We start from the raw sequence: 17315 nt of genomic DNA, 5'->3' as shown, positions 1-17315 counted from the left end.
TTTTTGTTCTGCTTTGCTGGCTACGGGAGGGGGTCAACACACAATTTGACTTAAAATTCGCACTATAGCAATAAAAATTTTGAGTATCAATTTCTTTTATGCGTAGCGCTCAAATTCAATCAAAATCACTACTTTAAGGTCTCATTTGGTTACTTGAAGTTAGAAAACATGCTTTGAAAAAATATAAGTTTACTATATCACATCAATTAGTTGAATGTAGTTAAAAATTAATATAGATTTAAAACTGCACAAAAGTTTTTAAAATCCCACAACAATGAGGATTGCTATTTAACATTCAAAATAAGTGATAATAAAATCTCCTCCAATTTACCTTCAATTCTTCATGCAAATGTTGTGATAGTTCATGCATTTCTTTTCAAAATTTGTTAATCAAAATATCTTCTAATCCAATTCAAGGTGCATAACTAATAATTACATTTCTAATATCCTTATAATAAATTAACTAAAAAAGCAATCACCCTAATATTAACATTTAATTAGATGGGCTATGGAAGTTATATTTATCAAATGCCCTCCCAACATCAATAGCATGCTTCAAGGATAGATATTAGCAATTAGTAACTTCTGAAGTGGAGCGATGAAATCATGAATAGATTCCTTCTAACTTAAATAAATCCAAGCAAAAGTTTTACTATTTAAAGAGTACAAATTATGAATATGCATAATCAAGGAATAAACAACATTATTAAAAAAATAATTGCACCAAAAAAAGATGATGAAACTTGCAAGACAAGAAATTGTTAATCATAGTTGTTAATGAAGGTAAATTAGAATCTAAACTTAAGCAAAACTTGATATGGGATACTATGGCAAGTTCCATTATAAAAATTGTGGCAAAAGCACTATAAAAGTACAACATCAAGCCTTTGTCCCACTACCTAGGGTCGGCTACATTAATCCTTTTTCTCCATTGAGTCCAGTTAAAAATCAAATTCTCATTTAAATCTAATAAAGAAATATCATTTCTAATATTTTCTAACCAAGTCTTTTTAGGTCTACCTCTACCTTTCTTAACATAAGTCAAATCTAATACCTCAACTTTCATAACCGGGTCATTGGAAGGCCTCCGTTTAATATCTCTGGATTTTTAACTGGACTCAATCGATAGAAATTTATTATGAGTGCATTAAGGAAAAAAAAAGGAGGGCGCATGCGCAGGTCTAAACTATAATGAACTTATTAATGGTACGCATGATAGAGCATTAATTGCTATTAGAGGTAGACATGGAGTAGTCCAGTAATTAGCAATCATCATAGAAATCCTTAATATAATATTTGTATCTTTTTTATCTTAGTTATGGGAGATGCCTACAAAAGCTATCTAAAGTTATGTAACTTGGTGAATGCTAAGTGCAAATGATAGATTTTTAATCAATAAGATTTTTAATAAAGAAATAAGAGAAACATTAGAACTATGGAGAAAATTTTAAAAAACTAAAATGATTAAAATTAATAAAGCAAAATTCGGGCATATTATATGTTGTTTAATAGGTAGATATTACTAGTAATCAATAATTATTACAAAAAGATCTAGTGATATTGAAATATGATGGATTTTTCTTAGATCTATTTGTTACATCGGCTCCCTCCAAGACCGGTCCTGTCGGTCCTTTTCTAGACCGGCTCTTGGGGGTTAATTTGGAGGGGATTAATTAAGAAATATTTTCTAATTGAAGAAGGCTAAAATGGTAGTTGATTTGAGGACTGGTTTAGAGGGGATTAATTAAGCAATATGTGTTATTTACTAAAATTAGATTATTCTTAGGGTGTTTGGGCTCTAGCCGGCAGCTAGAGATTTGGGAGAGTCGGATCTTCCTCTCCAATTGAAGATCCACTTGTATCTTGTCTTTTCATTCATAAAACTTTCAATAAAAAAATGTTCTTGTGTGTTCTATTCTTGGTTTTCTAGTAATTGGTTTTCTGAAAATTGAAAATGTTGAAATCTGATTTCAATCAAGGCTTTTTCTAAATTTCTGCAAGCACTTCCTATCACTATTATACAAAATGATGAAGATATAGATGAGGGTATAACTTCTACACTTAAAATTCAACAATTAAAATGTAGTACCTCACGAACATTGAGCAACCATAATATAATATAGAGTAATGATAACTGTTATAAAAGTGCAATTAGATTAATCATGATATGGGTCAAAGTTTGGGTAGTAAATAGGTCATTAATAGTCAAGTTGAATGTCGAAAAAGGAGAATATTAAAATTAATATTCAACAAGACTAGAAACAATAGATTGCCAATCAATAAAAAATAGATTTGTGGTTTGGTTAAATACAACAAAAGATAAAAAAGATGAAGCAATAATGCATGTAAATAAAATTAATATTAAATGGTTAGGAAAAAAAAGGGGTAAATCAAAAGTAGCTAGGATCGAAGTTGCACAAAAATGAAGGACGGAGTAGGCTTAAAACCTCACACAATACTCACAAAGATGAATACAGAAGGAATCTTAAAGTTAGCCCCAAATAGTTGGGTTCAAGCTAATGATGACAATGATAAAGATAGTTTTGCACAATCTTTTTTCTCATAAAAATGCATCTATTGAACTTGCAAAATGGGCACTCATTTATTTCTCTCGGCACCGAGAGCATACCAAAAAAAATAAATTTGAAATCTTAAAATGGAAATGCTGCTCTAAAATGTGGATATACATATGAAATTTCCACCAACCCAAAACCCCAAAGAAAAAGAAAAAAAAAAAGGAGCAGACAAGCATACCCACATGTCCGTGTTTGTGATGGGAACTAGCACGTTAAAAGCCCAAGGAGAACACCAATGAAAGCAGAACACAACTCAATTCAAAACAGGTGAACAACCACCAACAAATAAGTTTGACTCAAGAAACATAAAAGAAAATTTAAAAAGAATCAAAGAACAAAACTAGAATATAAAGAAACTAAATAAAGTAAATATTTTTAAAACTAAAATAAATCCCCTCAGAACAACCAACTAGTGGTCATCTCACATGTACGATACGAATAGAAAATTAGAGTGCTCAAGGACATGCAAACCCATGGACCACCACAGCAAATTCGGCTCAAACTCCTTATGAACTCCTCCGACAAATACTAACAAACCAGCCCCCAACAACACTTTCACATTAGAAGAGAAGAAAGATACAATGGATGGTAACTTGTGTAGAGAAGAAATAGGTAGAAGCCTTAGAAGAAGAAATAGGTGGAGAAGAAGCTCTCAAGCTTTAAGAAGAAAAACCCTCAGGTTTTAAACACTTATCAATCTTCAACCAACTCCAACAGCAAAAATCTGCTCCTATAAATAGGAAAGAAGCAGCCCAAAGGACACCCAAACAGTCGCCCAAACAGCCAACCAAAAACAGGAAAACCCTTGGGAAAAAGGTACAACAAAAAGCGAACAGCCAAGGAGGAATCCCAAGCAAAAAGGCACGGCTGAACCGAACAACGAGGGGAGCGAAACAGCCAGGAGGCCCTCGGCCAGGATCCCAACATGCACAAAACAAAAGGCTAATTCCCAATCAGCTACATCACTCAAAACACCAAGCAGCCGACGGCTAATGGGCCAAGCCCAAGATGAAATGCAGATCACATCAAATACCCAAGGAACCAAGGATGCTAGCAATCTAATGGTGGACATGATCAAAGAGCACACTAACCTAATCATGATCATCGATTGCCTTCCATCATTGGGGAAAACATAAAACATAAAATCCACATTACAATAGAGTTCAAATAAAAATAAAATGAACATGACATAAAGTATTGATCGCATCAGTTTGTGTTGCAAATGCTAAAAACACTTCCGAACTAAAAAAAACAATGGCAAGGAAATCAATCCTAATTAGAAAGCCACTAGATTTATAGAATCCAGCAAGTCTCTGCTGCATTCAGTGTTGTGCATAGAAGCTTAGCTAATCTACTAGAGGGACAGTTAAAGGAGGTTCAGGGTCCTCAGGGATGACATGTTTAAGCCTAAAATGCTTAGACATTGGAGTTAACAATAACATCTACCTAGGATTTTTAAACAGTACATGAGATTTAACTTCCAATCATTTCAATCAAATAATACAAATACACGGTTCCAAAAAGGAAGCAAAATACATGCCTCCAAGTTCATTAAGTTTCTATCGTTCTATTGAAGAGGATTTAAAATAAGACTGGTTGCACATTGAAAGTACAGCATACCTTAAGAAACAACTTAATGACAGCTTGAATAAATTCAAAGTTATTCTTGCAGGAAAGCTCGTAAACAAAATAATCCAATAGCAATCCAATCGAATGCAATTCTGGTCTTTGGTTTAGGCTTTTGTCGTCCTCATCTTCTAATATTTGAAGAACACGAAGCTCCATATCAAGGGTTGATGGTGGTAAACCTTTGATGTATTCTGTGAAAGCTGAAACTGCAACAGGTGAATGAATCCAAACAAGTTCAGCAAAATTACCAGAACATGGAAAGATTGTGCTCACTGTGACTATAGTGCAGTAATAAAACTAAGAATATAAGCAAAACAAACGAAAAGAAAAGGCATAAATGTATTGATAACGAATACAATAATGAACTTCTCCACTATGCCTTCACTTGAGATAAACATAACTTGCTGGAAGATGCATACCATTAGACACCAACCAAAATCTACATCACTTACAAAACAAAACAGTTACTTCGATGTTAATGACAAAATTATCAAATTAGGTCAATGTCTTGCTTGTGAAGATGCATCCATAAATAAAATTAAAAACATAAAACAGCTTCTAAAGGGGAAGAAAAAACTATAAAGACAAAATCTGTAATAAAAATGTTAGCAATAAGTACACAACTATATCCTCATCCTAAAACTCTAGAAAAGAAAAACACAAGAATGAACTGCATATTTCCCTTGTCAAATATACATATATATTTCAGCTGAAAAATTTTTTAAGAAAAATTAAAATATCCTAAAACCTCCCATTAAGAACATTGAACTCAAGTTTTTTCCCTTCAGACACGTGAAATCAGGTTTAAAAAGTAGAATGCGATATAGTGAAGTAAAGATGTGACAAACAAAACGAGTAGGTTTTAAGGAGAAAAAATTATAAGTACATTGAAAAATCATAATTTTTTTTTTTCTTTTTCTAATTGAAAAATCATAAATATGCTTACAATCTTTTGTATCTGCACAAGATTGCAATAGCTGACAAAATGGGGAGGATAGATCAAGTTTTTTGAAGTTTTGTGCCGGTTCCTGAACTTCTGTATCTTTTGCTTTGCCATTTGTGACTTCATTAGACTTAAACAATATTTCTCCAGAAAGGGAAGGTACAGAGGGCAAAAAAAAGGGTGCTTTTTCTGGCTTCTTCGGAGGCTCAATTGGCTTGTTTCGGACCTGAAATTTATGAAGAATTTACTAAAAAACCAAAATAGAATTGCACTCTTGTCAAAAACTTAAAATACCAAAACTTTCAGGGAAAATAATTTCTAACATATTCCATCAAATAAAAAGCACAACTACAGAAGTAGCTTCAAATAAAAAAACCATCCAAAATAAAAATAAGTACAAACCTTTATAATGTCTAAATTAGTAAGACTTTGCCACTGGCTCTTTGGGAGCAAGGAAAGCGTGACAAGGTCAGGTATTTGGTGATTAAAATGTGAACTAGAAAACTCTTCAATTATGAGATGTTGATTTGCCAAAGCACAATGGGTTTCTTCTCTTCTATCTTCTCCATCTTCCGATCTTTGCGTTGAAGAAACAGATGGCATTTGAACATTTCTAACTTTTTTCCCACTTGCAAAGGAGTCAACATCCAATGATCCAGAGAACAATACCTGATTAACCCTACACTCAAAAGAAATTTAAATCACAAGTTTCTAACTTGAAAATATGCGGGCAAAGTAAGTTTATAAAAACATCTAATTTAGGATCCTTTATGAAACATGAAGATCACAAAAGAAAATAAAATAACAATAAGAAGAACAAGGCCATATTGAATTTCCAATAACAAAATGCATTAACGTAGGAGAATAGAAAGAGAATCATTTGGAAATAGATGTGCCGGCTAATAAGTACATTTAGGAAAAACATAATTGTTAGATGTGATCAATGTTACATTTGAATTTTCTGGTCAACAATAAATGCATTCAAGCATAAGATATGTACTAAATCTCTGGATATACAACAATCGCTAACATAAGGTTCAAATTGCCATCTTTTTCCCCATATTCCGCCACATAGAATCACAAAAAATGCTTGTTAGTTCAAAGAATCTCTTGAAATGCTACGGATTAAATGTTCATCATTTAGAAACCTTTACCTAAGGCTATAAGCAAACTTATAACCTCAATGCATAACTCAATAGTCATTCATGTAAAACTCGCTCATTTAGATAATTGAAAAGCCTCGAACAAAACTTAACATCTAAATGAAAGGCTTGAACTTTTACTAGATGTTTATATATGTTTTTGAATATGATTGCTTGTTATTTGAAAAGTAGTCAGTCAGAAATTGATAAAATAGCCATTTAATGATAATTGCTTATTTTGATTATTCATTTATCATTCTATCATTTTTCTCATATGTTGCAAATTTCAAAATTTATATATATATATATATTGGAAGGGGTATAAGATGGAAAAAATGCATCAATAGCTAAAGGAATAATTTAAAATCCACATTATTTTTTATTGGCATTTTAATTCAAAAAATATTAAAAATAATATGAGGTAAATAGGTCAATTTTGATAAAAATTTGGGATAGATTTTGTGTAATAATTTAGTTATACAACTTAATCATTAACATCTTACATATAATCAAGCTTGTTTAGAACTCAGAATCAAAAAGTAGAACAATGTAGCAATCAATTCAACTCAATTCAATTCATTTACAATCTTGAGTCTTACCCTCATTACAAAGTTAAGAAAATATAAAATGTCAAGTTATTACCACTAGATTTTGTCACTAAACTAGTTTGAAAAATTACAACAACAACAATAAGCCTCTATCCTACTATGTGGGGTCAGCTGCATGAATCATTTTTCTCCATTGCGTCCAATTAAGAGTCAAATTCTCATTTAAATTTAACAAAAAAATCATTCTTAATACACTCTAACCCAGTTTTTTTAGGTATCCTTTTACCTTTCTTAACATAGGCCAAATACATTAACTCTCCCAACAACACCATTGACTAACATTTTATGTGACCAAGTCATCTAAGGTGACTCTCTGTAAACTTATCTACCAATGGAGTTACTCCAACCTTTTTAGGTATATAATCATTTGAAAAATTAAACAAATAAAAAAGGGAATTACCATAGATAGACACCGTTTTGATCAACGTGAGAAGTAGCCAAAATGTCCATAGAAGGAGACAGAGAAATTGCTGTTATAGAGACATCTACGGATATAGCATCTATCTGTCTAGCCAGGATGACATCCCAAATCCTAAGACTTCCATCCATGCTTGACGATAAAAGCCATTTTCCATCATCACTGAAACACAAATCAGTGATACGGTCTGTGTGCCCTTCAAACTTACGAACCATTAGAAGTGACAAAACATCAAACACACGTAGAACCATATCATCAGCTGCAGTTGCCAAAAGACCTGTAACGAATTGAAAAGGAAAATTTTTAAAAGACAGTTTCTCGAACCATATTGATGTCATGCTAGACTAGTAATGAAGTAATCATGCTTATTTTTATATACTTATGATTCTCACGTTTACTGAGTTTATGGGAAGCAATGCCATTTTTCAAACTTTTTTGAAGAGAATTACACAAATCCATTATAGTTGATATTTCAAATCCATGACATTCTTATTACACCCAACATAACAGTGAACATAACATACTGGAATGATTAGACCCCAAAAGAAGGTTTTAGAGAGCATGCTTATAAAGCGCCCAAAGTGGGAAGAAAATGCATTACCATTTGTTCTCTGGTACACCATCTTTGTAACTGATCGACCAACCTCCAACCTAGATTTTACTTTACACGCTTTGAAATCCCAAACCTGCATGTTTAGTAATGGTTCAAAATTATGACAAGTGGGTTCAAAATTCATATAGTACAATATGTGCACATAAATTCAAACAAAAAAAAGACATGTCTACACTTGAAAACATTTAAATCAATTACACCATTAACAGTACTACTAATATGCCATGGATCCATTATCCTTGTATGATCGAATAAAAGCAAAAACAGCAAATAGAATCAAAGCTGGAAAAGAACAAATGCATCGACAAAACAAGCTAATTAAACATATATTGATTGGTGGTCACATAGATCTAGAAGGAAAAGTGAATAAATCAATAATCTCTCAGTACTCTTGCTTCCCCCGGAATGTAATAAACAAAAATTCCTTGATGAAAAGATACTCCATTTCACAACGGCAAACCAACTGCCTAGAAATGACGAGCATATTGGCAAACCAAATTGTGTGCAGCAATGATAAAGTACAATAAAGCATGTAAAGCAATGTCTAACTCATGTTTATACAAAATCTTTCTAGGAGTGAACACGAGAAATAGGGAGAGCAATTGTGAAGAAGTGCACATAGCAGAAACCCAAACCGGCACAGCATAAAGAGCTAAAAACCAACATTCAAGAAAACCGCATAGAAGAACCTTATCTTAGAAACACAGTAACTGGACGTTTGTTTTGGAGATCAACAATGACAAAGGTTCAAATAGAAAACAAAATGAGAATAGCAAGGACATATGAATAGACAATCCTAGCAAGATTATACAACAACAACAACATCAAGCCTTTATCCCACTACGTGGGGTCGGCTACATGAATCCTTTTTCTCCATTGTGTCCTATTAAAAGTTAAATTCACATTTAAATCTAATAAAGAAATGTCATTTCTAATATTTTCTAACCAAGTCTTTTTAGGTCTACCCCTACCTTTCTTAACATAAGTCAAATATAATACCTCTACTCTCCTAACCGGGTCATCGGAAGGCCGCCGTTTTATGTGACCAAACCATCTAAGGCGACTCTCTCTAATCTTATCTTCTACTGGAGCTACTCCAACCTTTTCACCTATATGCTCATTTCATATCCTATCTCTAAGGGTAAAGCCACTCATCCACCTGAGCATCCTCATCTCTGCCACACTTAACTTAGTATTATGCTTCTCTTTTAATGGCCAACATTCGGCACCATAAAGCATTGCAGGCCTCACTACCATCTTATAGAATTTTCCCTTAAGTTTGAGGGGTACATTTCTATCACATAACAAGCTCGATGCATTCCTCCACTTCAACCATCCAACTTGAATTCTGCTGATAATATCTCCATCTATTTCACCATCACTCTGAACAACAGATCCAAGATATCTAAAACGTGTACTCTTATTAATGACTTGATCGCCCAAAGTCACAATCCCCTCACTAGGTCTATTACTACTAAAATTACACTCCATATATTCCGTTTTAGATCTACTCAAGCGAAAACCTTTAGACTCTAAGGTTGACCTCCATAATTCAAGTTTACCTTCAACTCCCTCTCTAGTCTTATCAACAAGAAGAATATCATCAGCAAAAAGCATACACCAAGGTACATCCTCTTGCAAATGTCTAGTGAGAACATCCAAGACTAAAGCAAAAAGATATGGGCTTAAGGCTGATCCTTGATGTAACCCAACCGAAATAGGGAAATACTTGGTCAATCCACCTTGTGTTTGAACACAAGTAATAGCTCATGCATACATATCTTTAATGATTTGAATATAAGCATTATTGACTCCTTTCTTTTCAAGAACTCTCCATAGCACTTCTCTTAGAACTTTATCATATGCTTTTTCTAAATCAATAAATATCATATGTAGATCATCCTTATTTTCTCTATATTTCTCCATCAAACCTCTTAATAAATGTATGGCTTCCATAGTCGACCTACCCGGCATGAATCCAAATTGATTTTGAGAAACATTAGTATCACGCCGCAACCTATGCTCCATAACTCGCTCCCAAAGCTTTAAAGTATGCACATTAACTTAATACCTCTATAATTCGCACAATCTTGTGCATCACCTTTATTCTTAAAAATATGAATTAACACACTCATTCTCCACTCATCTGTCATCTTTTTAGTCTTCAAAATAGTATTAAAAAGTTTAGTAAGCCATGAAATTCCTTCATCTCCTAAGCATTTCCACACCTCTATTGGAATATCATCAGGTCCAACAGCTTTTCCACCCTTCATTTTTTTTAAAGCCTCTCTAACTTCAGTTTTACTAATACGCCGATAAAAACAGAAATCTTTATTTTCATTAAGGGTGCTAATATCACTATAGTCAATCTTATTTTCACAATCTTCATTAAAAAGTTTAGCAAAATATCTCATCCATCTTTGTTGAATATCATCTTCTAAGAAAAGATTATACTAAAGAAATAAAATACAAAACATTATTATATATATATATATATATATATATGCACTCAACAAATAATTACATAATCAAATATCAGTATATTTTTTCTAGGCAATACATTAGTGTACAAAATCAATTGAAACTATTTATTTTTAATAATAATTGACTTTGAAAAGATGAACAACCTTGATGTCACCTTGATAACCTGCACTTATCATCATAGTGTTTGTAGTATCACAGGCAACTCCAACCACCTCTCCATAATGAGCACAGCTTTTTGATCCAGAAGTATCCACATAAATGCCTCTACTGATTCCAGATTGTAGGTTAAACTTTTCAATCCATCCGCCCTCGGTTCCCAAAATAGCAAAATTACCACAAGCACTTATTGCACAACTCTGTCAAAGAGAACGATTTTAACTGAATTATCAATACCTAAATTTCAAGTAAAACACTAAAAAAAAACCATGCTTTCTCCATTGCTTTTGCAATGCACTGCCTCTTTTATTTAGTAAAATAAGAAAGTTCAAACTTCAAATTATCATTTGGTTTACCATATATATGATAAACTAGCATAGTTTTCCAATCTAAAATTTATCAAGTTGTTTACAACATGCAATGGGGGACAATATATTTCTGCCAATTAAATACATAAGTACAACATACCTTAATTGGTGTCTGGTTCTTCGCAGAAGGTGAGAGGATGTGCTCACCAATTACAAAGTTTTGTAGACGCCATACATATGCCTTTGGGGTATCCATGTGGCAAGTTACAACATTGCACCAGTCACGCTCGCGAATCTCAGCTGAAAATGTTTTATGATAGACAATCAATGGAGAGAAATTTTACTATATCTAATAATGATTTTTAGCATGTTAAAAAATATATACTACAGAGAATCAAGTGAGGAAGACGTTGAAGCATATGTGTTGTATGTTGTAGTCTTTTTAAAATCAGCAATAGCCAAATAATTTATAAGTTTGAAAACCTCAGTATGGACCACTAAGAGCTCTTAGGTGCACTGTAAAATGTGGCAAACAGATAATTAACAGGTAGTAAAAAAAATTAGGTTTTAACAGTGTGTTTTGCTTCAATGAAAGTGATTGTCTGGTTCAAATCCATTCATATTAGTCAACTACTACAAACTTTTCTTTATTACACAAACATAACACAATAAACGATATCAAATTCAAAGAACAAGTATTAGATTATGAAAACTTCAGATATTAAATAGTATCATAAATAAAGGGACCAACAAGTTTAACAAACCATCAAATGCTTCCTAGATGGATAAAGTCGTAACTCAATCAACAACAGCAATTCTCGAAGCATTGAAAATTTTAAATATTTCGAATAAACAGATATTGGAGAAGCATTTTTTTTTTTCAAGAAGCTGGAACTCATTGAAATTCATTCTAAATTTCTAGATAAATAAGAAATAAGTACAAATAAACTTAAAAATTGCATCAGGCTACAATATATTCATGTATGATATCTACCAAACCTATATTCTGACTAATACAACATCAATATTTTTCTGATGAGTTTTTAGCATACCCAAATATGGGTAATAAAAAGAGAACTAGCATATGCCCAAATTGCTTATCGAAAACAACCACTTCCACAAGCTCCCTTAATCTGTAAAAACTCGAGAGTAATTTTTCTTGAGATGGATTTAGTTTAAATTAATCAAGTTTTTCTTGATGTTGGATTTAGATTTACTTAGATCTGATACTGTGACTTCCTATGGACGCTTGCTCCCCCATAGTTAATTACATCTCTCAATCATATAAGAGAGCACTCTCGAATATATAGGTTGCTTAGATTTTGATTTAGTATTAAGGTTTGAATTTTTCTTGAAAGGAGATTAGTTGGGGACTGGAGGTAAACCAATCAAGATCTTATGGTACCAATAGACCCAATCTACCTGCATCATCGAGCTTTGAGTTGTGACATTCAAGGATCCCAATTAACCATGTATTACATATCACTAAGTAATCTAAGCATACAAGGATGGAAGTATATGTCGAAGACATGCTTTTGAGGTTGTCATCGGCCAGTTCCCTAGTAAAGAATTTTTCATACTAGGTTCAATGAATGTTTTGGAACCGTGCACCATGGCCACTTATGATTCAAAGATGCCAAATATAAACAACAATAACACAATTGTGGCATGAACTACCACTAATCATTCAATATAGTTACTATAATTGTAAGCATATACAAATGAGCTTGGTCTTAACTATTAGAAATGTGTCAAAGAAACAAAGAGTTTCGTTTCATGCTAAAAACAAGAGGTGGGCATGAATTGATGTTTGGTTGATGGGCTTATGATGCAACAAAATAATAGCGCAAAAAAAAAAAACCTTCCTTTCTTAAAACATAGACAAACATAAACAAGATAACAATAATATTAAAACAAAGGCACACTGCAACTTATAAAAACTTAAGAAGAATGATACAATGCAAGGGTAACTTGTAGAGAGAAGAACTATGTAGAAGACTTAGAAGAAGAAGTAGGGAAGAAGAACCTCTCAAGCTTTGAAAGAAAACCCTCATGTTTTAAGCGACAAATATCCACTTCAACAACCTCCCAACAGCCGCCACCATCTCATTTAAATAGGGGAAAGGAGCTCAAAAGATACCCAAAGCAGCCGCCCCATTCAGCCAACCAGAACAGAGGAAAGACACAGCAGAACTACAAACCGAGCAGCCAGGCCCCCTCAAAAGACCAACCAGAATCGGAACAGCCAGGAGCCGAACAGACACCAAGAAAGAAACACGGCAGCTCAGGAACCAAGCAGCCAATAGCTCAAAAAAACAGCCCCCAATCAGCCAAAATTCTCCAAACACCAAACAGCCGGCCAAGCACAGTTAGCTAATTTCAGCCCAACATTAAATATCCAAGGAAATGTTTTTTTGCCTACATCAATTCTCCCCATGTGGAGAATCTCATCTCCTGATGAGAACGCTTCAATCATATGCTGAGAGATATCAAGATGATGAAGCTGCAACTCTTCATCTTCAACAGTCAGTCAGGGGGACGTCCATTCCATCCAACCAAGAGTCATTGGTGCACTCCATATTTTGCTTGGGTTGTACAGATATCCACAGCATCATTAGGAACAGTAAGGGACAAAGTCTCACACAACTGTTTACTTTTAGCAATACTTGTTAATATCTTTTCAATAATTGAAGGATTTTTCTCAAAATAAGGTTTTTCATGATATGTGGTTGAACCAACTCTTTCAAAAAGCTCAACATCTTTTGATAAAATACTGCTAACCAAAGTATACTTGTCAAGAAAAATAATGGATGATAAACCTTTACTTGACACAGCTAGGTTCATCAATTCAAGTTTTTCATCCTATATAAGTTACATATTTCCTTCAATATTTTGAGGAGCTATAATGGCTTTATCAACAGCTTCCTCCATGACCGTTGTTCCCAATTGTAGTTCTTCTGGCTACCTCACCTTCTCTTCTTCCATGTTTACTTCATTTAGGACAGGTTGATCAACATACTGCAACATTGCTTCATCATATCGACTTTCAAGAATAAAAGTTTCTCCATTGTGCCTTTCATGGTCTTGCATCTCGATGTCAGTCCGTGTTTGCACCTCACTCTTTTTTTAAATATATTGTTCCTCATACGCAGTCAACCTATCCACGACTTCAACTTTGTCTATTGTTTGAGTATCCACAACACAGCATCAGTTTGAGTATCAACTTTGTCTACTGTTGGCTAACCCCTAACTTTTTCCACGGCGATTTGAATCAATTTCTACTATTTGAAGGAGTGATTACACCTTCCATGCATGTTTGGTTGGCACATTCTCTTTCTAAGGCAAATTGAAGTACCTTTCCAGAGGTCAAGGGGTTTCATTTTTTATGTTTGATTGGCTGGTAACTTTCAATGCTTTGCTATTTCCCACTTTTTATGAGATTACTTTGAATTTTCATGCTCTATATATGGCAATTGTAATTCATGGAATATTATTCCTAGAAAATTAAATTTATTGTTCTCTCATTGTGGTGGATGAAATGCTGACTTCCTACCTGTCTAAAATTTCTTTAGTGTGGAATTCTTTCTCCATCTCTCTATATCCAACCTAAAACCCTAAACGTACTACATTTCAACTTCCCCCTCTTTCAACATAGTTTAAAGCCTAATTCTAACAACACTTGGCTACCACTCTTTCGTCTTGCATCCCAAAATCCTAGACCGCCCAAATCAAATTCTACCTGTTATCTATAACACTAATCCCAACTTAAACCTCTCAATCAATCGAAAAGTCCTGAACCCTAGCCTTATCCTCTTAGCATCTTACCTAATTACACAGGAAAAAAAACTTAGACCCAGTCCGCCACAATCCTTTTCCCATTTACAAAATACAAACCCTTGACCTTCCATTAAGCCACCCCACATTAACAACAAAACCTCAAGTCAATACAACAAGCCTCTACCTTCACCTCTATCACTTATATCCTTATAAAAGCTCATTGATGGACGGCTCAAGTTTAGTTTCTTTGTCATGAACCCAGCTCAAAATTGAGTCTTATATTGGTGGAAAGGCTTCATTATTAAGCTTGATTTAATGGGCTTGTTCTCTTTGCTTCAACCCAATTAATTGGTTTGACATGATAGGCTTACTAGCATAAGAGCAAAACAGGTCAATTGGGTTAGGAATTACATTCGACAAAAGGCCTAGAGGTGGGTCTTACAACCACAAGCGAGATGAAAGCCAAAACGTGGGACTTCAAACTCGAAGTTTATAGAATGACCATAAGGGATTGCAGCCTCAAATGTGAGAAAAACACAAATATTTGTATTATAGCTTTGACACATGCTTGTCAAAGTTATGACTAACTACAACCCTTGGATCTATGTTGCACCGATACGGATACGACACGATACGGATAAGGGACACGCCAATTCTTAAAAATACAGGATACGGATACGGCGCAGATACGGCATTATAATATATAAATAATATATAAAAATTAAGAAAGTAATCAAAGTGTAATATTTGAAATGACAAAAAAATTAAAATAAAAGTAAGCATTAAACATTTAAATGTCTAGTACATCAACAAAAACAAGAAGACAAATTGTCCAGCACATGAAATTTCAACTATTCAATAGAAGGAATGATATGATTAGCTTCTTCATTGGTTTGTCTTTGAGTTTCTATATCATCTTCAACAAATATCATAGCTTCTAATTCAGGCTCATCAAGTGAAAGATTAGCCATTTCTAATATTCTCATATCCTCAAGAGATTCAAATCCATCTCCAGCAACATCCCACATCCTGTTGTCTCCTTCCATATAAGTTGGAGTTTTCCTTGAGAGAAGCCGAAGGTTTGTATGCACATAAACTAAATCTTCAGCCCGTTGTGGAGTAATTTTATTTCTCTTCATTGATTGAATGAACGAGTATGTGCTCCAATTTCTTTCATAACAAGATGAAGATGAAACTTAGCGAAACAGTTTTATGGCGATTGTTTGAAGTAGAGGTGCTGAAGCTCCATGTATAATCCACCACATTATGGCAACCTTATCTACTTATCAAGGATCAAAATCTTATAGATAGAATGAAACTTTAAGTTATTTTGATTAATCTTATTACTCGTGACTCACATTGTTTGCGATCCCTCGTGTGAAACCCTCATGTAGGTGGTCCATCAGGGGCGCTCCCCTACAATCATTCTTCACTAGTATCCCTTACTATTGTGCGCCCTTTGTGTTCGTCCACTGCAGACTCATGTGGGTTTCACATCTTGCCTTGCTCTTGCGCATGAGGCTGTTAGACCGGTCCATTGGATCGGTCCAGCCTGTCCTGCTGGACCGGCCTACGCGAATAGAGGCTGGTTTCTCCGCCTCCTGTATGCACTGAACGCATGCATGAGCCGTTTTATGAAGGATTTTTGAGGAAATTTATAAGGGAAATTGAATGTAGGGACTGTTTAGAGATTTCCTTTTGAATTGTATGCATTAAATTGTTTGTTTTCCTAGGGTTAGGGCATCTTGAGTTTGGCTGAAATTTGAGTTCTCTTAGGTTTAGATTTTTTGGGCTCTAGCGACGTCTAGAGATTTGGGAGAGATCGATCCTCCTATTGAATTGAGAATCAACTGTATCTTGCTGTTTTCCATTTCTATTTCATCAAATAATAACAATTATCTACTGTTTTTCTGATTTTATGCGGATTTTTGTGGAAAATTCTCACTGTTTTATGAAGATTAATAGGAAATACTTGAGATCTACTAGTGTTTCCTATCAGAGGCATCCCTATGCTTTTGCTGCTTCCCTATGGTAGTTGACGAGCTTTTTATGGCAGTGGCAATGTTCTCTTTCTTGCTCACTAATGACCTTCTCTCCTCTTCAGGTGGCTTTCTTCCTCTGATCTCAATCATTGTCACTCCTATCTTTGCTTTTATTATGCAGCACTCATTAACTCTTCCTCTGCTCAATCCCAATTCCTTTGCAGTCATCTCACTCCTTGGATGTTCCTAGGCTCGCAGTGGTGACTCCTAGTGGACCACTATCTTCGCCTTTACTTAAGATTCGCTCACATTTAATTGTTAGGGTTAGTTTTAACTGTTATTTTTGGACTTGGTACCAAACTAAAATATTTTCTAATAGTCGGGAGACTAAATTGAGACATTATAAAAGTTTGTAGCTAAATTAGATATTTACTAATAGTCAGGGGATTACTTTGGACTTTTTACTCTCTCTTTCTCTCTCTCTATATATATATATTCTGAATGAAGTTTTATTTTATGTATTGTTGGATTTTAATAGGTTTTATATGAATTAAATGAGAAAAAAATTCCCTCCATTAAAAGATTGAGAGCAAATGATCAATCATGTACTCGACCCAATATGACCCATTAGTGTATGAGCTATATCGAGGTGGCTCGTGATAGCTAAGACCACATGTTA

At 34.0% G+C, this 17315-nt stretch overlaps 1 protein-coding gene across 2 annotated transcripts in view; it reads right to left on the bottom strand.

Moving 5' to 3' along the window:
• Positions 1–17315, bottom strand: part of LOC110092499 (WD repeat-containing protein 36) — a 41478-nt gene that overhangs the window by 8443 nt on the left and 15720 nt on the right. For both annotated transcript variants that reach the window (XM_020817071.2, XM_020817070.2), the window contains exons 12-18: positions 11038–11177; positions 10557–10769; positions 7918–8002; positions 7299–7593; positions 5551–5827; positions 5152–5374; positions 4197–4411 (exon numbers count right to left, since the gene is read on the bottom strand). In XM_020817071.2, coding sequence (XP_020672730.1) covers positions 4197–4411; positions 5152–5374; positions 5551–5827; positions 7299–7593; positions 7918–8002; positions 10557–10769; positions 11038–11177 — 1448 coding nt within the window. The remainder of the gene's footprint in view (positions 1–4196; positions 4412–5151; positions 5375–5550; positions 5828–7298; positions 7594–7917; positions 8003–10556; positions 10770–11037; positions 11178–17315) is intronic.

This window comes from Dendrobium catenatum, unplaced genomic scaffold, assembly GCF_001605985.2.
Source record: "Dendrobium catenatum unplaced genomic scaffold, ASM160598v2 fragScaff_scaffold_9, whole genome shotgun sequence".
Classification (NCBI taxonomy): Eukaryota; Viridiplantae; Streptophyta; class Magnoliopsida; order Asparagales; family Orchidaceae; genus Dendrobium; species Dendrobium catenatum.
This window is presented reverse-complemented; position numbering and strand designations above follow the sequence as displayed.